General features: G+C 59.5%; 1 protein-coding gene across 7 annotated transcripts in view; it reads left to right on the plus strand.

Annotated features, from left to right (window-relative positions):
• Positions 1-23,644, plus strand: part of TSPAN18 (tetraspanin 18) — a 170,896-nt gene that overhangs the window by 134,879 nt on the left and 12,373 nt on the right. For all 7 annotated transcript variants that reach the window (XM_070563824.1, XM_070563827.1, XM_070563823.1 and 4 more), the window contains 3 exons: positions 10,777-10,860; positions 15,734-15,806; positions 18,030-18,224. In XM_070563824.1, the coding sequence (XP_070419925.1) occupies positions 15,744-15,806; positions 18,030-18,224 (258 nt within the window). In that variant the 5' untranslated portion in view covers positions 10,777-10,860; positions 15,734-15,743. The remainder of the gene's footprint in view (positions 1-10,776; positions 10,861-15,733; positions 15,807-18,029; positions 18,225-23,644) is intronic.

The raw sequence follows: 23,644 nt of genomic DNA on the forward strand, positions 1-23,644 counted from the left end.
CTGGCTGAGTAGTATTCCATTATATGTATATACCACATCTTCTTTATCCAATCATTGGTCAATGGGCACTTGGGTTGTTTCCAGGTCTTGGCTATTGTGAATAGTGCTGCAGTGAACATAGGGGTACGTATGTTACTTTAGATTGTTGATTTCAAGTTCTTTGCAGAGACACCCAGTACTGGGGTAGTTGGGTCATAAGGTATTTCTGTTTTTAGTTTGTTGAGAAATCTCCATACTGTTTTCCATAGTGGCTGTACCAATTACATTCCCCCCAGCAGTGTATGAGGGTTCCCTTTTCTCCACATCCTCTCCAACATTTGTTATTTTTTGTCTTGGTGATTATAGCCATTCTAATGGGTGTAAGGTGATATCTCAGTGTAGTTTTGATTTGCATTTCCCTGATGATTAACGATGTTAACATCTTTTCATGTGCCTGTTGGCCACCTGTATATCTTAGGAAAAATGTCTGTTCCTGTCGTCTGCCCACTTTGTGATCATGTTGTCTGTAAATTGGGCATAACTGTAGGCTGCCTCATAGGGTTAGCGTGAGGGTTGAAGGAGATCCTGTGAGAGCTGCAGAGTAGGCACTTAAGAAACAAAGTTGCCTTTGTCCACCCGCCACAGAGAAATTCCCCCCGGCCCACAGCCCCCATCAATACCCCACAGCGCGATTCTGCATCTTACTCACTTCCCAGGTTCCCGTCCCCATCTGCTTTATCCTGTCGACCTGGTCACGCAGGACGAGTCCAGCAGCAGAAGCTGGGAGCCCTGGGTCCCTTCTCTGCGTGGGGGCGGGGGCTGCTCCGGCGGGAGTTGCCAGGGCTCCCCACTCAGACCTGTGCCCTGGCCTCCCGGTTCCCAGGCCCCCTCAATACCCATGAAGCCATTACATATTTAAATACGCATGCATGCGAGGCAGGTTGCCCACCAACAGCCCTGCGTATTTGGGGGTGGATTAGCAGGTCTTTCAAAGGATCTCCTGCAGGGGCCGGCCCGGTGGTGCAGCAGTTAAATTCGCACATTCCGCTTCTCAGCGGCCCGGGGTTCAATGGTTCGGATCCTGGGTGCAGACATGGCACCACTTGGCAAGCCATGCTGTGGTAGGTATCCCACAAATAAAGTAGAGGAAGATGGGCATGGATGTTAGCTCAGGGCCAGGTTTCCTCAGCAAAAAAAATGAGGAGGATTGGCAGTAGTTAGCTCAGGGCTAATCTTCCTCAAAACAAAATGAAAAACAAAAAACAAACCAAAACAAAGGGTCTCTTGCAGCTCCCGGCCCCGAGGAGGGTGAGATGGGAAGGCAGAGCTGGCGGGCAGAAGGGTTGGGTGTACCAAGCCTCAGAGATGCAGCTTCCGTGAGACCCAGCGAGGGGTCGCGGGTCAGAGGGAGGGCAGGCATCTGCGGAGTTTTCAGAGTCCAGACTTGAACCCAGGACTCGTGCCTCCTGCCAGTTCCTCTTAGGCGCTTGCTTCTGCTTGCGGGCGTGCTGGCTAACAGCCCACTGCCCGCTGGGCGCCCTGGCACTGCGCAGCAGCGTGCCTTCTGGGGACAGAACCCCAGTTCTGTTCCTCACTGGCTGGGCCACCGTGGGGAGCTTACTTGCCTTCTCTGAGCCTCAGTGTATCCCAGGTAACTTGAGGATAATTCACCCATTTCAGATGACGCTGTGACAGCACTTTGCACGGTTCCTGGCACCCGTGATGCAGGAGCAATTGTGACACTTGAGAGTATCCTGTCTAGTACCCCGTGCGCCCTGGAGGGACTCAGAGGGAGTAAGACCCGGCCACCACAGGCTTCATCTGGGGGAGAAGGTCCAACAGCAAGGGTCCGCTCAGAGGACACATCCGGCGTTCCCCCTTCCTGCTCCCCCAATCCTGGTGCAAGTCCGGCGGCACCTGCCGAGGCCACGCTCACGTCCCCAGGGCCTGGTCCTGCCTGGGCTGCACTTTGAGGCCGCCCCTGGCTTGCAGCTGGGAGAGCCCAGGCTGGGACTCTGGACTGTGCTGTCCGGTCCTGGCTGTGCCGTGGGCCCTTGGGCAAGTCCCTTCCCCTCTGGACACCAGCCTCCTCGGCTCTAGGATGAGGGTGACGCCTGGGTTACTTTCTGGGGCAGCTCCCTCTCCAGCTGGAAGGATGTGCCAGAAAACCACAAGGATGGGCCTCGTCCTGTGGGTGCCCCCTTAGGACGGGAGCCCGAGGGGGTCAGGCCCCCAGTCCTGCCAATTCCTCCTGGTCTCTGTGTGGCCTCTGCTCCTTGAAGGTGATTTGGGGCCAGGTGGGTGGCCTTGAGGCCCCGAGCCCCCCCTCCTGGCCAGGGGACACTTCAGCGGGTCCCAACCAGCTTCTCTAGATTCGATTCGCCATCATGCCTGTGGGGAGCAGGGACGCGCGCTGCCTCCCGCCGCAGCCCAGGCTCTCTGCAAACGCAGGGCTTTCCAGGGAAGGAAACCCTCTGTTCCACACACTCCACTTGTGGGCTGGTCCCGGCAGGAGGCCAGTGGGATGCAATCATTGTCCGGTTCGGGCTCCCCTGGAAGGGCAAGGTGAATGGGAGGCTGGGAGGAGCGATGGGCCAAGTGCTGGATGCTGGGTCATGTCAGAGGACCTGAGCTCCAGCTGCTGGGAACGGCGGAGAAAGGACCTCTGGGCATTTGACCGGCAGATGGGCCGTGGCTGGTTGCACGGCTACCCCCAAATTTTGGGGGCATGATTTTCAGCCTGCCTGTTCCTGCCGGTCTCCCAGACAGACCTCAGGGGGCTTCTTACCCTGAGGTCTCTGAACCTGATGGTGGAGCCCCCCAGGGCTGTACCAAAAAGAAAGACGGCTGGGCCCCTCCTTGATCCCACAGAATCCAAATCTCAGAGCCTGGGGCTGGAGGTTCCAGGTCTTAGCGAGCTCCCCTGGGGATCGGCAGACCCTGGTCGGCTCCCTGGCCCCCCAGGCTGGCTGGCCTGCCCTGGGCGGGAAGATGGCCGCATTCGCCTGCGGTCGGTCGGTTTAGGCTTCTGACCACTCCTCTTCCTGCTCCCATGGTCCCGTTTGCTCCCGCTGCGAGCTTTCTGCCCCTCTGCCTCTGCCGGGGGTGGGCGGAGGAGAAAGGGCGACCTTTGTCTGGGGACGGATGGAACTTGTTGATCAGCAAACCGATGGAGGAGCCACAGACCAGACGGGCCGGGGCGTCCCTGCCGGGATGGAGTTAGTCTACGGCAGGAGTTCCCGTCCGGGGTCCACGGGGCACACGGAACTCGAGGGACCGACCAGTGAACTTGGTGGGGGGGGAATTGTATCTTCACTTTCACTAATGTTTAACTGAAACCAAGCATTTCCTTCAACTCTGATCACGGGCAACAAGCCACAGAACTGTTAGCAATCTTTGTCTTTTTGTCATCAGTAAATATAAACAGATATTTTCATAGCACCAGAAAAGGGTTATAGTTGCTTGGAATTGCAACAGTTCTTGGATCCATCGCGAGATCTTGGACTGAATGTGTTACTAGAGAAGCCCTTGGATTACTCTTACAAATGTGGTTTTTAAAAAATACTTTGATAAAAAAAAATTTTGATAATTGCACTTCAGTATAATTGGTTTCCTTTATAATCCTATGCATTTTATTTTATGCATTTAAAAGGGGTCCATGGGCTTCTCTAGACTGTGAAAGGGGCTGGGGGGAGTAAGAGACCCCCTACTGAGGGGCTAAGAGCTGGGCTTTGCAGTCAGGCCAGGTGGCCGTCGAGGCCTGGCTGAGTGACCTGAGGCGGGCTGCTCACCGTCTCTGAGCCGGGTTCCATCACAGGGCGATGGGGAGCAGACGTGCCTCCTAGGATTCTTGTGAGGATCTGTATGCCCTTAGTTCAAGGCCGTGTATACAGTAGGCGCTAACTAAAAGCAGGCTCTGGTCAGCATGAAGTTTAACAGAACCTTCTGGGCGGCGCCCTGGACAATGAGGCGGGTGGGACGCTGGCCCTGAGCCAGCGTGGGGGAGGGGGCTTCTGGGAGGCTGGGCCACGGGGACACCTGCCAGCGCCAGAGGAGCTCCAGAGGGTGTCTGCTGGCCTGTCCCCAGGCCCAGGGCCGCGCGGGTCCCACCACCGCCTGGCGTGCTCAGTACACGGGGAATGAAGCGCCTTCGGGTGTGACTGACCACGAGAGGACGGCTGGGAGGAAGCTTGTTCCCTGGCCCTCCAGGCAGGCCGGGAGGACGGTCTGAACCCCGGGGAGCAGCCAGGCCCCTGCCTGCAGCCCCTTCCCCAGGCCTGGCCGGCCACCGAGTGCCTATACCCCAATGGGAGGCTGCCTTCTTCCCTGGGCCTCAGCGCCCACACCACCTCCCGGATGCCAGAGGCCCCGCCACCCCCGGAAGGACGGCTTGGGTCCCTGCTGCCCCCCTACCCCCTCGATCCCGGGAGCCCCGCGCTGGCCTGGAACGGCTGCTCGTTCGCTCCTCCACCTGCTTTCCCAGATCTCGGGCCGGCTCAGGGCCACTTTCCTGGAGGGCTCGGGGCCTGAAGGACAGGGCACCTGGTGCCCCTTTGTCCCTCCGGGCCCCGGAATTCAGTCCCTCATCCTGCTTCAGCTGCATCCGCTGTTGGGCTCTCCCTGGACTCGGACTCCGGGGTCCTGAGGCCAAAGCTGTGCCTGAGGCACAGTGACCTCCCCTCTTCCGCTCCTGCCCGAGTTCAAAGGGCCCAGCCCCTGTGAACGGGCCGACCCAGTGCAGAGGCCGCAGGATGGCCCTGCTGCCCTGAGCCTGGGGTGAGCTCCACTGTGGCTTGAGTCCAGCCTAGGTCCGGGGGGAGCATGGGAGGCACGGACTGTGGCCAGGTTGCTCAGGGATCCACAGGCCCAGAGTACCCAGGGCCACACCTGTGGAGGACAGCCAGGCCGAAGGACGAGGAACCCTGCCCTGTCCCACCAGTTCCTCCAACCTGCTGTGTGACTTTGAGCCAGTGATTTCATCTCTCTGAGCCTCCGTTCCTTCATCTGTAAAGCTGGAGTGCCCATCTCCTGGGGCCCTTACGAGGATTCAGTGAGTTAAGATGCGTAAAATGCTTCCAGAAGCCAAGATGACGGACGATGGCAGTCTGTGGAGGCCACCTTGAATGGTGGGAAGAGCAGCCGGCTTCAAATCAGGAGCTCTTCCTTCCAGCCCTGCTGTGTGACCTTGGGCAAGACCCTGCCCCTCTCTGGGCCTCAGCAGCCCCCAGTGGGAAAAGAGGGAGCTGGAGTCAGCCCTTGCTAAGGTTCTTCCTTCTTTGAAGATTCTCCAAGGGAAACCGGCCGCCGGAGTTCTGGGGCGGAAGAAGGGGCTTGTGGCGGGACCGAGCACCTGGCCTGGTTCGCCCCGTAGACCAGAGACAGGCCTTCCCAGCCATTCACGTCTGAGTCTGGGGCCAGGGAGGCTGCCATTTAGGGTCCGGTTGCATCCACGCAGACTCTGCACGGTGTCCTTAACCCTCTCGGGGAGCCTAATTAGATTGTGTCCCCGCCCAGCTGTGTCCATGTCCCCGTGTCTGTGCCATCACCAGGCGCGCCAGGATTTCAGGCCAACTGCTTGTTTACGAGACCGTCTGTCTCGGGATGAGGCCCAGCAGGCACCGCCAGCGAACAAATGAGGCTTCCCCACTCGGCTTCGAACCTGATGGCAGGAATCCTTTTGACTGCGACAAGCTGGGCCCCGGATGGAGGGGAATGTGCGTCCTAGAGTCGGGCAGACCTGGCTGTCTGTTCTGGCTCCCTCCCTTTCTACCTCTGGGGCCTTTCTAGCCCCTCGGAGCCTTAGTTTCCTCATCTGTAAAACGGAATGCTGGTCAAGTAAGATCATTATAGGTGCAGGCCATGACGCAGTGCTTGGCATTATCCTGGGGGCTCACTGTTGGGCCCTGCCCTGTCCTCCCGGCACATGGGCCCCCCCAGATTCTGGGCTCCCCCCGCAGCCCCCAGTGGTCAACACTTTCTCTGTGCTGCCCAGCATGCCCGGAGCACTTGGTTGCTGAGGCTGCTAGCACTCCTCTCCAAGTACCGGGTTATTGATGGCACTGGGCTTGAGTGAGTCCTGGAGCGAGGGCAGCCCCTGATCTCAGTGCCATGGACCAGGCACAGGCTGGCACTAGCGGGCGCCTGGCATGCAGGGGAAGGAGCGGACGCCCGTGCAGCCCTAAAGTGCTTCCACCGACCGTCTCCCATCCTCTCAATGACCTGGGAGTTAGATGGCAGAATCCCCAGCTCGCGGATGAGGCGGATGGGGCGGTGGAGGCTCTGGTCGCCCGGCACCTGGGCGGCGCCCCGCTGGCTGGAGCCTGGGCCTCGGTGGTGAGGCTTCTCTGCGGGGCCACAGCGCCCTCGCCTGGCGGGCGCACCCAGGACATCTCCCAGCTCTGCAGCAGCCCTGCCGCTGGGGCTGCTCGGATGGGGCTCCGCCATCGCTCACGTCCCCCTGCTTTCTCTCTCTCCGGAAAGCATGCCCAGGGCCGGGGGCAGTGAAAGTGGGAGGGGTGATTTATGAACTGAGCGCTTCGTCTTCATCAGAGAACCCCTCCCTGGCCGCTCGGCACAGATGGGATGAGCGCCATCTGGGGCGGTGGGAGGGGCTGGATTAAAAAAGCTGTCTGGCCAGGCAGGGGCCTGCGGAGGAGACCCCTGAGGCTCTGGGTGACCTCACCCCGGCTCTGCCCGGATCCGGGCCTCAGGGCTCCCATCTGTCAAGGGGTGGCAGGATCGGTCATCCCCTGGGGCCTCCAGCTGGCACAGGGGAGGGTGCTGGCCACCTCCCTGCGTCTCTGCCTGGTTGCTTGCTTCAGGGCAGAGCCACACTGGGTTGGGGAGTTTGGAAACTGAACAGGGGACGCCCCCTCTCTGGTGCCACAGCCATGGGCTGGTGTCTTGTCAGGAGCCTGGAGCCCGCAGACTTGGGCCTGAATCACTGCCATGTCTTAGTAATCACATGAATGAACTCAGGCCGGTTAATTACATTCTCTGAGCCTCGGTTTCATCTGTAAAATGGGATAATAATGGTACCCACCTCCTGTTGAGGATTAAATAAGAGAACGCAGGAGACGTGCCCAGCAGGGTCTGCTACCTGGTAAACACTCAATACTATTAGTTATTATTAGGTTTGGGTATCACAAAATTGTAGCAACTAATTTGAACTTGGGGCCGTTTAGGGGAAAAATATTTATATCTATGCTGCCCAAACCACGTCCATGGTCTCGCCCACGCCCACGTCCATTGGTGACTTTCCGAAGGTCTCAGGGGAGCCGGCCACGTGAGGTGGCGTCCCGGGCTGTGCAGAAGCAGCAGGGATGGGGGAGCGTGACAGGCTCCCAGGCTGGCTTTTCCACCTGCGCCACGTGAGAAAGCAGTCAGGAGCCGGCCACTTCCTGGGGGATGCAGGAGGGCAAGGAGAGAAGGGAAGTTGGTTCAGGGCAATTGGGACTCAAAAGGGCGGAGAAGCCGTGTCAGGCAGGAGCCAGCATGCAATGGGTGGGGGCCTCCTGCCGCCATTCGCACAGGGTTCAGCGCCTCGCCCCGTCCCTGGGCCAGCCTTCTGCATCACCCGAGCCTCCCATTCCAGCCTTCGTGTCCAGAGGAAGGCGGGCCGGGTCTCACTCAGGACGCCTGCCAGCCTGAGACGCTGGGCAGGGAACGGTGACTCTGGGGGACCCCGGCTGGAACGGGAGGGGAGGAATAGAGGAGAAAACCATGACCCCCTCCCGGCCTCCCTGAGCCCTGGGGCCGGGCATGGGGCGCAGCCCCTGAGCTAGACCTCAAGGCTCCCCCGCAAGGCTGCAGAGACCCGAGCTCTGGGAGTGGGCCTGAAGTGGCTTCATCTTGCCCAGAGACCCGTCCCTAGACAAAGTTCCAGCCTAAAGCCCCTTGGGCCACGCCTAGACCCGGGGGCATCTGTGCCCAGCCTCCCACTGTCCACCGTGCTGGCAGGGTCCTGCCTGGTAGGGGGCAGAGTACATAGACCTCCCCTCACCCCTCGGCCAATTTCAGGGGCCTCATCACTGTTCAGATCAGATGGGGCGGGGCTTCTGCCCTCTCCCCATCCCAGCCCCCGACACAGCTGTCCCGACTCCTGGCCTGGAGCTGTAGAAAGAGCTCAGCATCTCAGGAGGATGCGCGGCTTTGCCACATGCATCCCTAAACCTCTGTTTCCTTCTGCAAAATGGGGCTGGAGTCCACCTAGCAGGGCTGTTGTGAGCATTCGGTGTCACCACAAAAGCAGACAAGCCCTTTCCAGCAAAGCCGGTTTTGATTCTGACTCCTGGGTTCAGATTCTGGCTCCATCGCTTACTAGCTGTGTGATGCTGGACAAGCCACTCCCCCCGCCCCAGGGCTCGGTTCCCCCTTGGAGGATGAGGATGATGCTACAGTACCTGCTTCCGAGGGGGATCCTGAGCATTTAGTGAGCTCATGCCCATGCGCGAGTAGCCCAAAGCTGTGCAGCAGACACAGGGACAGGCAGGTCAAGAGCCTGCCACCCTGTATGTTTAGGCCAAACAGGGGTCCCAGCTCCCGGGGCCACAGCGAGCTCTCTGGAGGGAGCCCCTTCTCCTTCCCAGCTGCCATCCCCATCACCACACTCCCTCAAGACTTAACTAGCCAGCCCCATCCACTTCCTGGGAAACCTTCCCTCCTGCCCCCAGGGGAGTGACAGCATTGGAGAGTTAGTCCTCCTTCCTGTGGGTCCCCAGCCCTGTTGGCATCTGTTTCCCTGTCTCCTCCAGTCTACTGCCACAACCACCCAACTTTGAGCACATGCCTATTTGCATCTCCATTGCCTAACACAGCATCCCTGGCACACAGTAGGAGCTCAATATATGTCTACTGAGCAGATGGATAGATGGATGAATGGGTGGCTGGATGGATAGATGGATGGATGGATGAGCAGATGGGTGCATGGATGGATGGACGGATGGATGAATAGGTAGATGGATGGATGGATGGGTGGATGGAAGGATGAATAGGGGGATGAATGAGTGGGAGGGTGGATGGATGGATGGGTGGGTGGATGGATGGATGGATGGATGGGTGGGTGGATGGATGGATGGATGGGTGGATGGGTGGATGGAAGGATGAATAGGGGGATGAATGAGTGGGAGGGTGGATGGATGGATGGGTGGGCGGATGGATGGGTGGGCGGATGGATGGATGGATGGATGGATGGATGGATGGATGGGTGGATGGATGGATGGATGGGTGGATGGGTGGGTGGGTGGGTGGATGGATGGATGGATGGACCGATGGATGGATGGGTGGATGGATGAGCAGATGGGTGCATGGATGGATGGACGGATGGATGAATAGGTAGATGGATGGATGGATAGATGGATGGAAGGATGAATAGGGGGATGAATGAGTGGGAGGGTGGATGGATGGATGGGTGGGCGGATGGATGGATGGATGGATGGATGGGTGGATGGATGGATGGATGGACCGATGGATGGATGGGTGGATGGATGAGCAGATGGGTGGATGGATGGATGGATGGATGGATGGATGGGTGGATGGATGGGTGGATGGATGGGTGGGTGGGTGGGTGGATGGATGGATGGATGGACTGATGGATGGATGGGTGGATGGATGAGCAGATGGGTGGATGGATGGATGGATGGATGGATGGATGGGTGGATGGATGGGTGGGTGGGTGGGTGGATGGATGGATGGATGGACTGATGGATGGATGGGTGGATGGATGAGCAGATGGGTGGATGGATGGATGGATGGATGGATGGATGGGTGGATGGATGGATGGATGGGTGGATGGGTGGGTGGGTGGGTGGATGGATGGATGGATGGACCGATGGATGGATGGGTGGATGGATGAGCAGATGGGTGGATGGCTGGCTGGCTGGATGGATGAATAGGTAGATGAATGAGTGGGTGGATGGATGGGTGGATGGATGGATGGGTGGATGGATGGCTGGCTGGATGGATGGGTGGATGGGTGGATGGATGGATGGATGGGTGGATGGGTGGATGGATGGATGGACAGATGCTGGATGCATAGTGGATTGATGAATGGGGGGATGGATGGATGAAGAAGAAACTTTCACCCACTGCCCCTCCACTGATGTGAATGGGAAGGAATCTGAACTGGCACCTGAGACCCAGAAATCTCCGCCTTCCTCCGTCTGGGAATACCCACTGCAGCCCCGTGCTTGAGCAGGACCCGGCTGTGGAATTCCCCACAGGTGGGATCGAACAGGATCTCCCTCTGAGCCCATGTGACTGCTGACAGCAAAGCCTCATTTCCACCGCCGGGAGCTGGCTCCGTAAAGGAGCCTTCTGGCAAATCTTTACGCAAAGCTAAGGAACCCTTTCCAGCATCAAGTTTCTCTCCTGAGAGTCAGAGTTGGGGTTTGATGAACAGGGCCCTGCTGGCACGCTCCCTGCTGAGGCGTCCCAGGTGGCATCCAGGTGTGTGGGCTGCCACACCCACGTCTCCTCCCGGTTCATCAGCCACATGCAGCTGATGAAGACACAACACAGATGAAGCCCGTGCCAGGCACCTTGAGTCTCCCTGGCAGCCCCAGCAAGGGCGCCCAGGATCTGCCATCTGGCAGAACCCCCCCCCGACACACACACCGTGCAGGCCTCCCCAGCTGCAGGCCCCAGGTGCCGAGAGCTTTTCGTTAGTGCTAATGGGCCCAGAGCAGCAAGCTCTTGCCCCAAGTGTGTGCGCCCAGAGGGCGGGTTTTCCTAAACGGCTTCTTGAACGTGGCTGCTCCTTACTGACTTCCTCTAGTAACTGAATATTTTCTCTTATAGGACAAGCTGGGCCAATAAAGGAAATAAACAGGAGCCCCTTTGACCAGGAGACTCCATCTCGCTGACACCTGAAGACCTGCCCAGGTGACGAGCCAGCACTGGCCTCCCCTGCTCTCTCTGCATCTCGGCCCCATGCTGACACTGCCCGATTGCCCTTCAATTCTACCTGTCTGTCCGTCTCTTCCCTATCACTTCTCTCGCTCTTCCCCTGTCTCCTTCAGTCTTTCTCCATCTTTCCCTCTCTCTGACTTACCTTCGTCTGTTTCTCAGATTGGCTGCCTCTCCACCATTCTGTCTCTATTTCCCCTTTTCCACTATTCATTCATTCATTCAGACATACTAATTGAAGACACACTATGTACCAGGCACCGCCCTGGACACTAGGAACATGGCAGTGAACAAAGGCATGTCCATGCCTTCACGACACATATGTTCTGGCAAAGGAAGATGCCACCGGAGCAAATAAGGAAAATGTTGGGCAGGTGGCATGCCCGCGGGCACTGGCGCGGGCTCGAGGAGCAGGCTCCAGGCGCGGATCCATCGCCAGCTGGTCCTGTCGCTTGGCCAAGCCCCCTTTCCCTTCTCAGCCCCACTTTTCTCATTTCCACAGTGAGGGTGTTGGGCCAGGTCGGTGCTGCCCGCCCTTCTCACCACCAAGAACTTCTTTTTTTATGGAAATACTGGTGACATACATTATACAAGGCTGGATTCTAAACCATCATCACACAAATAAAAATAGCATCGAATAAGTTTCCCTTAAATTCCCTTGAATCTCCTAAACACCTGGTTTGGAGACAATTAACATTGGTTACATCTCGGGGGGGGGGGTGTCACGTTGTATGATAACGCCCACCTGTAAGCCCAGAGCCGTCTCCTGGCCGGGAGCTGTGACGCACGAGAGCCTTGGGACCTGGAGACCCATGGCTCGGGTGATGGCCCCCGCACGCTTGGCCTGGGCACACGCCCACGTGGAAGGAGCTGGAACCACAGCCCCGCATGCTCTCCCTGGCACGTGGGGATCCACATGGAGTCCATGTTGCCTGGGAGTCCAACGCCTGCATTTCAACCCTCAGGGCCCCAAGATTTAAAGGATTTTATTTACCAAACAGTGCTGACTTAACCGAGTCATTTCTTAAGTGTAGGTTAGAGATTCTCCTTGTTTTTGTCCTGCAGAATCATGCTTACCTGGTGGGCAGAGCTTCTGAACAACTTGAAGGACAGAGTCCCCACCCTGCAGTGGTTTAATTGCTCCCAAACCCAGGACACTCGCCCCTGGAGCCAGCCGGTGGCGGGGGGACAATTTCTGGGATGTTAGTTGAAATCCTGAAAATCGCTTTAGATATTGCTCGTCTCAGGGACCCCAGTTTGAGAACCACTGGACCCACCCATTCTCCCGCTCAAAACCCTCAACGTTGGGTCTTTCCTCTCCTCCTCGGGGCACTGCGGCTGATGTCGCCGGGGTCTGGGAGGGCAGTGAGAGGAGCCGCCTGGTGGAAAGAAGGGGCAGAGCCACCGAGGGTGACGCGTGGCCTGGGAATGTCTACGTGCATCATCGTCTAACCCTGGGTCGGTACCATCCCCCGAGGAGGTTAGCGTTCTCGGCCCCCTTTTGCAGACATGAAAGCAATGGCCCAGAGAGGTTGTGTGATGTCTCCCGGTCACGAGGCTGGAAGGCGGCGGAGCCAGGGCCCGTCTGACCGCCGGCCCCCCCGAGGCTCCCTCGGGCCCTGTGGGCTCCCCGCAACCGGCAAACCCAGGGGCCTTCCACCCCCGGCCCAGGGAGGGCCGCCATCTCCCCCCCCGGCAGAGGGGCCCCGGGTCCTGCATACGTGCCTCCCCACATCTTTTTTAAGAAAGGATGAGGCCCTGGGACCTCGTGGTCTCATACCTTCTCAGCGTCGCTCCAGGGACTGTCCAGGTGCCCGCTCCCCTTAGAGGGAGATGTGCGGTCCTGCTCTGGACTTCCAAGGACTCTGCGGGTGGGCGGGGCCGACGGCCCGGATTGGGGGCTCCCTGTGTCTGTCACTCGTCTGACCAATAGGCTGGGGAGGTGTGTCCCCACGGTCAGAGCCCCTTGTGGGGGGTGGAGGGGGCGACCCTGGTCCTCTGACTTCCGTGTGGCAGTGGGCCATGGCCCAGGAGGCTGTTTCCCCTGGACAGTCGGAAATAAAGTGGCATAGAAGGTGTGACGAGGGGCCTGAATTTTAGAGGAGGAGGATAAATGGGGCAAGGGAATTAGGATTCGTTGAAAGTGATGATTAAGAGTCGTGGCACCAGAATAAGACAGGCTTGGGTTCAGATCCTGGCTCAGGCACTTCCGTGCTGTGTGACCTTGGACAAGTTAGTCCACCTCTCTGAGCCTTAATTCCCTCTTCTGAAAAATGGAGCCCACGTTACCTATATCCTGGAGCTTCGTGAGGATTACATGACGTTCCATGTTCCTTGGCACGTCTAAGAACTCCAGCTGTGCCAGCTGTTGCTATTATTAACTACCATGTGCCAAGTCTGGCACTTAGTATTTTCCATGCATTAGGAGGAAGGCATTATTTTTATACTAATGTTCAAGACAAGGAAGCTCAGCTGCATGCCGTTCAGGAACGTGCCTCAGGCCACCCGCTGAGCCTGGCGGAGCTGGGGCTTGATCCTCTGTTGGGCACCAAAGCACTCTTTCCACTCGCCACCCCCTCCCCCCGCCCAGGAGCTGGAACTGGGGCCTCCACTTCTCCATCTGCGGCCTCATGTCATCTATTTTTCTCCACGCCTCACCCTGGAGGTTGTTGGAGTCCTTTCCCGGGAGACCCGCCTCCTTTTATTGGATTTGTCTGGGAGCCCAGCCCTCCACAAGCCGCCCGGTAGCTGTCATCGCTGCTGGATGCAGTCCGTAATAAATACAGGTAGCCCGTTTATGAGCTGCCATATTTATTAGGCCCCTTAATTGCTCAACTGCCAGAGCCGGCTCAGCAGCCCTGCCTGAGTGGGCGGGGGGGGGGGGGGCGGTGCCAGGGCCTAGCATCCTGCAGACTTGGCAGCATCCCACTGGGGCATCCACTCCGGCGGGTCGTCCAATTCCCGTTCTGTCATTTTGCAGTGAAGACACTGAGGCCAGAGAGAGGAAGGGACGTGCAGAGCAGAAGACCGGGCCTCTGGACTCCCAGTCCAGTGCTCCTTCTGCTCTCCGCTCTGCCTGAACAGCTGCCCCTGGACCGGGTGGAGCACAGCTCTGGAGCGGGCTGAGCAGCGTGCTCACAAGCTCCGGGATGTTGGGCAGGTCACTCCACCTCCCTGAGCCTCAGTGTCCTCATCTATAAAGTGGACACAACCCCTCCTGCCCTGTGGGGTTGTTAAAGAGTCCAGGGCAGTGGCTTCAGGGAGCTGGCGTGTGGCGGCGAGGATCAGGGCTCCTGAGTGCGCTTTCCCATCCGCTCCCCGCCGTCCGCAGAGCACAGGGTCTCAGCAGGTGAGTCGGCCTGTGGCACGTGGGGTGCAGGTCATCGTCCTGGCTCTGATCTCCTGGGGAGCGACAGCCAGCGAGTCACCCACGACTGCAGAGTCAGGTGTGGTCGCAGTAAGAGCTGTCCACCCCACTCCAGCCAGGCATGGGGGAGCCCTCACGCAGGGCTTATTTAATTCTCCCAACACACCACGATGTGGGTCATAAATGCCCATTTTTACAGATGAAGAAACTGAGGCTCCAAGAGGTTAAGTCACTTGCCAAAGACACAGAGGTAGAAAAGTGAAGAGCTGGGATTGGAGCCCAGGGGTGTCTGAGGTCAGAGCCCGTGCTGGAGCCACTGTGCTTAGATGCTGCTTCTAGAAGGTCAGGGGTGGAGGAGGGACATCCTGGGGGTGGCCTGGACATGGCATCCTGGGGACCTGTTCTGGAGGGAGAGAGGCTGGGCCTGGGAGGGACGCAAGAGACAAGGAGGACCCACAGCCAGGGATGAAGGTCAAGATGATGGTTTGGCAACTGGTGGGCATGGACCAATCAGAGAGATGCTGGCTGAACAGCAGGCCAGCGGTACCGCTGTGTCCCCGCCAATCACAGCCCTCCCCCGCCCTCCAGGAGGATGGGGCCTGGAACAAACGAAGGGCGGGTCCTCCTGGTCCGGCCCATGCTGTCCCCGGGGCTGTCATGAGCAGAGTGTGAAATACTGGACGAGACTTGTGCACCTGAGGTCTGACCTGTGCTGGCGGAAGCTGTCTGCTTCCCCGGGGCTGGGGAAGCTGCATCTCATTGGTTTCAAGCCCTGGGGCCTGGCATACAGTAGATGCACAATAAATGCTGGCTGAATAGAGCTGTAGTCAGTGACTCGCTCCCGCCGGCCTACTTTAGGTTGGGACGGGAAGGCTCCTGGGGCAGGCAGGATGCTGCAGGTCTCCTGATGGAGGTGGGGGGGGGGGTCTGGGCCCCAGGGTGGTACCTGCAGCTCCTTTCCCTTCACCCACCCTCACTGGGCAGCCCTGCAGCCGGGGGGCGTGTGGGGTGGTGGGAAATTTGTCAGACTTGAGCTCCAATCCCGCTCCGTGACCTTGGCAGATCCCTCAAGGCTCTGAGCCTTACTTTCTCACCTCCCAAACGGCAGGCTCCCCTCTGCCATCAAGTACCATCATGAAGTGGCGCCACTGAGCTCCCGCCGCGTGCTGGACGCGGTGCTAGGCGTGTTACTGCACTATTTCAGTTAATCCTCGCCACCTCGCTTGCAAGAACGCTGGTTTGAATCTCCATTGTCAAGTTGGAGAGAACAAGACTCAGAGAAGTGGAGTAATTTGCCTCAGGCCACACAGCAACACGCCTAACTCTGGCCCCACAGGGCAAAGCGCCTTTCCTGGGGAGGAAATGGTTCCCCCACCTGCTGCAAGGGCAGGCTGGGGCCCCCCATGTGGGAGGGGGAGGGAGGGGAGGAATCCTTCCCAGGTGGGCCCCCCCGGAGTACTGAGGGGCCTGGCTGTTTTGCAGGCGGAGCACCATGGAAGGCGACTGTCTGAGCTGCATGAAGTACCTGCTGTTTGTCTTCAATTTCTTCCTCTTCGTGAGTGTTTCTGCTGGGTGGGCGGAGCTGACCGCTGCTTGGAAGTGGTCACACCGGGCGACGTCCCAGGGCGGGAGCAGGGGCCCAGGCTAGAGCAGGTCTGCCTGCCCAGCCAGGATTTCCTGGAGGGGAGGCCCCCAGCGGTGCCCACCCAGCTCCAACGAGCCCCCCCGTCGTAGGAGAGACCCTGGAATGCGTAGCTCCTCTGGCAGAGGGCCGGGCCTCAGTCCTGGCCGCTGCCTTGGGATCTGAGCCCTGGTGGGGAGTGGGGGAGAAGCGGGGATGGGGGCGACCAGAAGGGCCCCGCCCAGCCTGGTCCCCAGAGCAATGACAGACATCAGAGCTGGGGGGCTGAGCGGATGGTGCCCCTGATGTAACTCGAAACCTCTGTGGCCTGGAAGCCCAGCTCGGCATCTTATCAGCTATGTGATCTGAAACCCAGTTCCTCTCTGAACCTCAGTATCTTCATCCCTTAATTACCTCCCTCAACAGGTTCTTTGCCAATTAAGCGAGGTTGGTTTAGGAAGTGCCTGGAATGGGTGGGCTCTCAGTGGTTTAGCTCCGTCTCCATCCAACCGTGGATTCTGTCCTGAAGGGACAGAGGCCCTGAGGTCGGGGCCAGCCCAGCGCCCTGCCACAAGCCCACCTGCCCAGGGCCCACGCTTCTGGCTTCTTGAGCCCCTGAAGGCTTTCCTGACCTCGCCTCAACCTTTGACCTTAGTGAGGCCAAGACCTGGCTCAGTGCCCACTGATGTCCTCCAGGGCAGGGTCACTGGGACAAAGAGGCCCTTTCTGGTCAAGGCTGACGTATGTCTGTCTGTCTCCATCTGTTTTTACCCATGAGAGCACCTCCCCGGGGCTCCCTCCCCTGCCCCGTCCTCCTGAAGAGCGGGGAGCCCCGCAGGCTCCCACCTCTCTGACCCTCAGTATCTTCATCCCTAGTCACCTCCTTCAACAGGCTCTTGTGAAAATTAAACAAGAGAGCAGACATGTCGACTTTGACGTTGGCCGTCCCCTCGGCTCTCCCCTCCTCCCTCCCTCGCTGCTCGGTCCCCCGGGCGTCTCCGCCCCACCCCTGCCCTGACTGCACCTGAAAACCTCGTCTCTGGCCCCAAGCCATGCGGCTCTTGCCCCCCCAGCTTGCAGACCCCTCTCCGCCAAGCCAGAGCTCACCAGTCTGCCTGCAGCCACCGCCTGTCCTTCCTCAGGTCCCCCCGCCCCACGGGGAGTTCAAACCCTTTACAGCCTTCGAAACCCCACGGTGCCAAACTGGTTCTCCTGTAGCCGTTCTGCTTCTGTACTCGGCTGTGCCCGAGACACAGAACAGATAGTTACTGACACCTGCTAAGCAGAGTCAGGTCCCTTCTGTCCTTCCTTCCCTTGGGAGGTGGGAATTTGCATGCTCTTTCAATCATCAGGAAGCTAAGGCTCAGAGAAGTTAAGCCACTTAGCCAAGGTCACACAGCTAGCAAGGGGCACAGCCCGTTCTCTGGACTAAGCTGCCTTTCTGCAAAGATGAGCCCAGCGTGGAGATGAAGACATACACAAGAAGGCTTCTGAGGCCTGGATTTGAGAGTGGGGGGCCCAGCCTCACGAGAGCTCCTGTTGAGACAAGGAGCATGCCTTTGGTCTGTGTTTTCCTGGCCCGGCACGGCACAGGCACAGCGTAGGTGTCCCTGCGTGCTGTGAGCGTAGGTGTCCCTGCATCCCTGAGTTTGCTGAGCGTCCCTGGGGCTGCAGTCGGGGAGGCCTGGGACTCAGCCCTGGCTCCGCCACAAACTTGCTGTGTGACCTTCTCCGAGTTGCTGGCCCACTCTGGACCGCAGTGTGGAATCAGAGGTTGGACTTGACGACGTCATTATCCTGCAGCTCTGAGAGTTAAGGAGAGTATAAAAGGGGCAGATGAACCCTTCGTGACCTGGATCTCAGCAGCCCGAGGTGGGGCGTGGGGCGAAGACGAGGATGCTACCCCACTTAGGGTAGAGTAACTAGGAGAATTCAGAGTGATGAGAAGCACAGTGGGACAGAGGCTGAGGCCCACGTGGATCCTGCCCGGCTCCCTGGGACACAGCGCCTCTGTCCGAGGGCCGCGCTCGGGAGACTGGCGTGCGTGTGCGCACGTGCATGCGTGTGTGTGTGTGTGCGCGTGTGCGCGTGTGTGTAGAGTGTCTAACCGCCCTGTCTGCCCATTTCTCCTCCCTCCTTGACGGGCCCTGGGAGCAGCTGGGCGGGGCCTGCCTGCTGGGCATCGGCATCTGGGTCCTGGTGGACCCCACCGGCTTCCGGGAGATCGTGGCCGCCAACCCCCTGCTCATCACGGGCGTCTACACCCTCCTGGCCATGGGGGGCCTGCTTTTCCTGCTTGGCTTCCTGGGCTGCTGCGGGGCCGTCCGTGAGAACAAGTGTCTGCTGCTGTTTGTGAGTACCCCATCCTGCCCCACCCACGGGGGCCCCGGGCGGGCGTGGGGGGCTCCGTGTCTACACTGCAGGGGGCTCACCCTGAGGGGGGCCAAGCAGGCTGTCCCCGCGGAGCCTGCCATGCGGGCGAGCGGCCCCCAGGGGGAGCGGGACCTTGGCCTCCATGTCTGAAGAGCCAGGCTCCTCCGAGGCGGGTCCGCGGAGAATGTGGCCCCCAGCGCTGTGTGCTGGCTCGCTTTTAGGAACCCAAGCGTGTGACTCCCCGGGGAAGAGCTAAGATAGCGGTCGGATGAATCATCTCCCTTTTGCACGTCCAGTTCTGAAGCAGAAACAATAGGACCTCTGAAGGACCTTTATTCATTAATAGTGCTTGAACTGCCGTGTGGGCCACATGGTTCACTGGTTGACAAAGATGCATGGCGGCGGGGGGGCAAGCGTGGCCTCCCCCCCTCCCCCAGGACACTCTCGGGGAGGGGTCAGCCCACGAGGATGAGCTGGGCAGCAGGTGGGGCTGGGTTTGCGTGTGCAGCCCGCTCTGTCCCCTAACTAAGGATGCTGTGACTCGGGTCTGGTTTCTTGACCTCTCTGAGCTTGAGTGTCTTTGCTGGTTAAAGGACGGGCCGACAGCTGTAAGTCGGAGCGAACAGCCATGAGGGGAGGTGCCGTTCTCCTGGGCCTCTGTATTCCTGGGGCTGTGGGTCTCCGGGCCCCTGCTTTCTTTCCCGGCCTGATGGATGATTGTGTCTCCCCTGCTGGGTCCTGCGGGGTGGGGGTAGGAGGGGCCCAGGCTGGGAGAGCTCCTGGGTTGAGCCCAGCCGAGCGTTGGGCAGCATGTCTGTGGCTGGGTGGCCTGCGGATGCCCCTGGAGGGTGGGGTCAGCTCCTTGCAAATTGTCCGTGGGCTCCTGCCCACGGCCAGCACCCGGGGCTCTGCCGCAGCGCCTCCTCCCCAGAGGAGGGCAGCCATACAGCCCCGTTTGTGTCGCCGTGAGATGCCCAAGTCCAGAGAGAAAGCAAATTGCCTGTGAAACGCACCGCGCCGCTTGGCCCCGCCCGCTTTTCCTCTGGGGAGGAGCGGAGAGCCTCTGGCGCCACTGGCCCATGTGCCCCGCAGTGCAGATGGGGCTGGGGAGCCAGAGGGGACTTCGGTGGGAGCTGGGAGCTGGGCCCCAGGATGCGCCGAGCCTCCCTGTGCCCCTCCCTGTGGCCCAGGCTTGTCCCCTGCTAATGGGTCCGTCGGGGAATCCTGGGGAAGCCAGGCTGTGTGCTGCGCCAAGGGCAGGCAGGTCTCCCATCCTCTCCAGCCTGGTAGCTCCCTCGGAGCCGGAGCCGGGACGTGCTCTCCCCGGGGCTTAGGGGAGGAGGCTGCGGCCAAGGGGGGACAAGGTGGCCCCACGTGCCCCAGAGAGAGGAGTCCTGGTGCTGCCAGGTCCAGCCCACCGAACCTGAAGGAGCCCCTCCCAGCCCTCTGCTGCCTCCCCCTGCCCTTGTCTCTTCAGTTCCATTCTCCCTGTCTCGCTCCCTTTCTTTTCTCGCTCCTTCTCCGCCTCTGCCTCTCTCATCTCTTGGTTTCTATTCTGCTGCCTTTCCTTGTCATCTCCTGAACCCTGCTTCTGTCTCCACGTCCCCCCACCCCCTCCCCTCCCTCTCTGAGGCCCACTGCATACAAGCCTGAGGTCACAGTGCAGGTCAAAGGCAGGGGACCCCTCGGTCCAGGTCTCCTGTCGCTCAGATCAGGGCTGGTCCAGGGGCTCCAGACCTGGAATGGACGTCCCTGGTCCAAAATTCACCTAAAATTACGTGCAGAATCCTTTCCAGGGCCTCTGTGTGTGTGTGCCTGTACATGTGTGCCATGTGCGTGTGTTGTGTGTGTGTGTGCGTGTTTCTGGGGAGAGACATCACAGCTTCTGGAAGGTTTTCAAAAAGATTCATGACCTAAAAAAGAGGAACCACTTTTCTCTTCCAACCTGGACCGGGCGGTTCGGTGGTTCCCGCTGAACAGGGGCACTGAGCCTCAACCCTGGTTGAAGCTGGGGTCCTTCCAGAAGCCTGAGACCCCACCAAGGAGACTTGTCTTGAGAGGGGCCCAGGGGGAGCGGCTTCAGCCACGTCGGGAACCACAGCTCAACGTGGAAGTTCACTGAGCGTCGCTCCCACCTGCTCTGAGGCGAAAACCCATGGGGGCCAGGTGACCCGTAGCCCGGGGACAAGGAGCCTGACGCCCACATCCCCGAGGGTCAGGTTTTCTAAGAGCACATTTTCCAAACCCTCCTGTTAATCAACTGAACAGCATTTCATACAGCAGGACGACTTCAGTCTGTTGTGGACATTTTGTGGGATCCCTTTTTCCTAGTTGCTTATCTACGAGCAGTTCGAGGAGTGTTTTCAGCCAATTTATTTAAAGATTCAACTGTTTTTTATACTTTATAAGAAAGGCATGCTAAATTGGAAAAGAGACGAGCAAAAAGAGCTGAGCGTATTTCAGAGAGATCAATGAGCTGAATCACACACGCAGTATGTGAATTTGGTAAATATTTATCAGAAAAGAGAACGGAAAGCAGCCGTGCCCGTAGGCAGATGGGTTGGAAAAGTCTGGAACTGCTCACTAGTAGGCAAAGCGCCGCTTCCGCCCCTTGGTTAATTTTCCCGGCTAAGCAAAGCGTTGTCGATTTGATGCTCAGAAATTACTGGCAAATGCATCCTTGGGCACACGGATGAGGTCAGACGCGCTCAAGGGAGCAACGCCGGGGAAGCCCCTGGCCAGGGGGAGCCCCAGGAAGCATGAGAACAAGCCTGGGGCCGGTCCGGGGGTGCCCCTGCCCGTAAGCAGGGGGAGCCCTGTGGAGCAGGAGGAAGCTGTTTCCTGCTGGAGAAGGCAAGGTGGCAGAGGTGGCATAGTCATGATGTGGGTGCCACAGCCCTGCACTGTCCTTCAGGTGACTCACACACACTCAGGTCACCCCTGGGTCCCCGTGCTCGGGGAAACCCTGCTCCGGGGGGCAACGGCGAGGTCTGCAGACCCCTTCCTCAGGGCAGGCCACTCTCCCTGGTCCACGAGGTACCACGTGCCTCCTATAACCTCATCCCCCGGATCTTCTGCATTTCGTCTCGTGAATTTCACTTCATGAGCCGTGCATCTCGGCCCGGCGTGAACTGCGTGAGGATGGGGACCACGTCTGCCTCGTGCGCATTTGTTTGCCAGGACCTGGCACGCTGCTGGCGCAGAGTAAGTGCTTGGTGAACAGCCCTGGGATGAAGGAACAGAGGGAGCCAGTGTCCGAGGTTTGGGTAAGAGCACAGGCTGTGGGGTCAGAAAAGCCTGCTTCTGATCCCAGCTCTGCCACTCCCTGGCTGTGTGACCTGGAGCTGGTTACCTAATCTCTCTGAACCTCCAATTCCTCATGTGCAAAATGAAGATAACAATACCTCCTGCCCGGCCAGCACTGTGATCATGGTTCAGGGAGAAAATGTGCGTCTTGCTTAGCTCTGTTCCTGGCCCGTGTCAGCACTTCGTAAATGGCAAACTAAAAGAATCGGTGTTGACCCATCACACACCCTCCAGGCCATGGGAAAGTCTTAAGATTCCGGCATCTCAAGTGTCCTGGAATCAGAGTTCCCATGTTTATCCCAGGGGTGCCACCCTCCGCTGGACCGGCTTGATCAAAGTGCTGCCCTCTCCGGGTCCCCCCTTCCCCATCAGGAAGATGGAGGTGTCCGTGGGTAAAGCCACTGCACTGTTGGACCCACAGAGCCCGGGCCGGAGGCGCGCAGGAGACGGTCACCGTCGTTATTCCCAGAGACCGGCCGTGCCCGCGATGCCTCGTCTTCTGGAGGCCACACCTGCTCTTTATTCTGAGCCGCCCTCTGAGGGCCGTGACACCAGGCCAGCCCTGGGCCCGCGCTCACCGGCATCTTCTCGCCGAAGCCGTGTGAGGTCCTCCTGCACGGTGCACACGCTCCCGGAGTGACCGAGGCGGGAGCTCGGTCGCATCCACAGTTTATTAGTCTCAGCCGCGGTCACTGGCCAGAGCCAGCTCAGTGGCTTCGCTGAGGATGGGGACCATGTCCAAGGCCAACTTTGCCTGCTGAGGACGCCGGCAGCTCCACTAAGAGGGCAGAGGGACAGGAGAGGCCCCTCGAAGGCCGGTGAGGCAGAACCACGTGGCCATCCGTCATCAGCCAAAGGGAAGTGCCAGGAGCCCTGGAGGGGCCTCCGTCATGGTCAGGGAGACGAGAGGCCGCAGCGGTGGAGGATGTACGGCCCAGCGCGGGGCCCACCAGCTCGGGGAGGGGTGGGGATGGTAGGGGTGGCTGGACTGTGGGGGGCACAGGAGGCCCCCTGTCACATTCCTCTCTGGTGGGGGAAGTCTGCCCACCCGCCGACCTCAGCCCAGGGTCACCCCACACAGCGGACCCCAGCAAGGCTGCCAGTGACCTGTCAGAAGCAGACGCCCAGGGTCCAGAAGAGTCAGTGGCAGGTCAGTCCTGGCCCACGCTCATCAGCAGGGCGAGAAGGAGCAACCCAGTGCTCTGGGAAGAGCTGGACTGAGAAGAGAGGGGTGGCTCTGGAATTTTCAAGCCGCACACTTTGGGATGGTCCTTCCCTCCTCCGGCCGGTTTCCTCCACTGAGGAACTGGGGGGCTGACCAGCAAGGAGACCGGGGAGCCAGGGTCGGCCTCTGATGCCTGACTCCTCTGTGAGGCCAGAGCCCGGCTGGGAGGCAGCTGGCCCCGGGCAAGACCCCCATGGCCGGAGGCGACAATTAGGAGTGAGGAGTGAGCGGCCCCATGCGGTGTGCTGGTCCATCTGTTCTGGCGACAGGGTGTCCTTGGGTTTGGATGTTGAAAAGAGACGAAACAAAGCTGTTTGGCGGGTCTGGGAGGTGTTTCAGGTCTGCATCCTGCATGGATCACCTCCTGCATGGACTGCCTCGAAACCGTCCCCAGGCCTCGGTTGGGGACCCCTGTGGGGCAGCCGCTGTTCGAGCTGAGAGTCAGGGAGGGGACGTGACCAGGTCTTCCCGGGATGAGGATAGAGTGACAGAAAGCTGCTTCTGGCCGGAAAAGACAGGATGCAGGAGAGAGACCCCGAGGGCGGCGCCCACGGTCCACAGAGCATCTGTGAGGAGCCCGGCGCCGTGCGTCCTGGGAGCCGGGTCTCCAGCTCCGTCTGCGCTCGGCAGAGGCTCCGCGACGATCTCGCTCAGCCTCTTTGAGACGTGGAGGACACGTCCCACCCAGCATCTCATGACGACCCACAAGCCCCCGGGCGTGGGTGTCATCGCCCCCTTCTCCTGATGAGGAAACAGGCTGCCGGGTCTTTGAGTGATTGTCCCTGTCACACAGAGTGAGAAAGGTGGGCTGTGGGGTCTGACACTGAACCCGGGCCCCCCCGGCTTCCCCCCGGCCCGGGCGCACCCA

Source organism: Equus przewalskii, chromosome 11, assembly GCF_037783145.1.
Source record: "Equus przewalskii isolate Varuska chromosome 11, EquPr2, whole genome shotgun sequence".
In the NCBI taxonomy this organism is placed as follows: domain Eukaryota; kingdom Metazoa; phylum Chordata; class Mammalia; order Perissodactyla; family Equidae; genus Equus; species Equus przewalskii.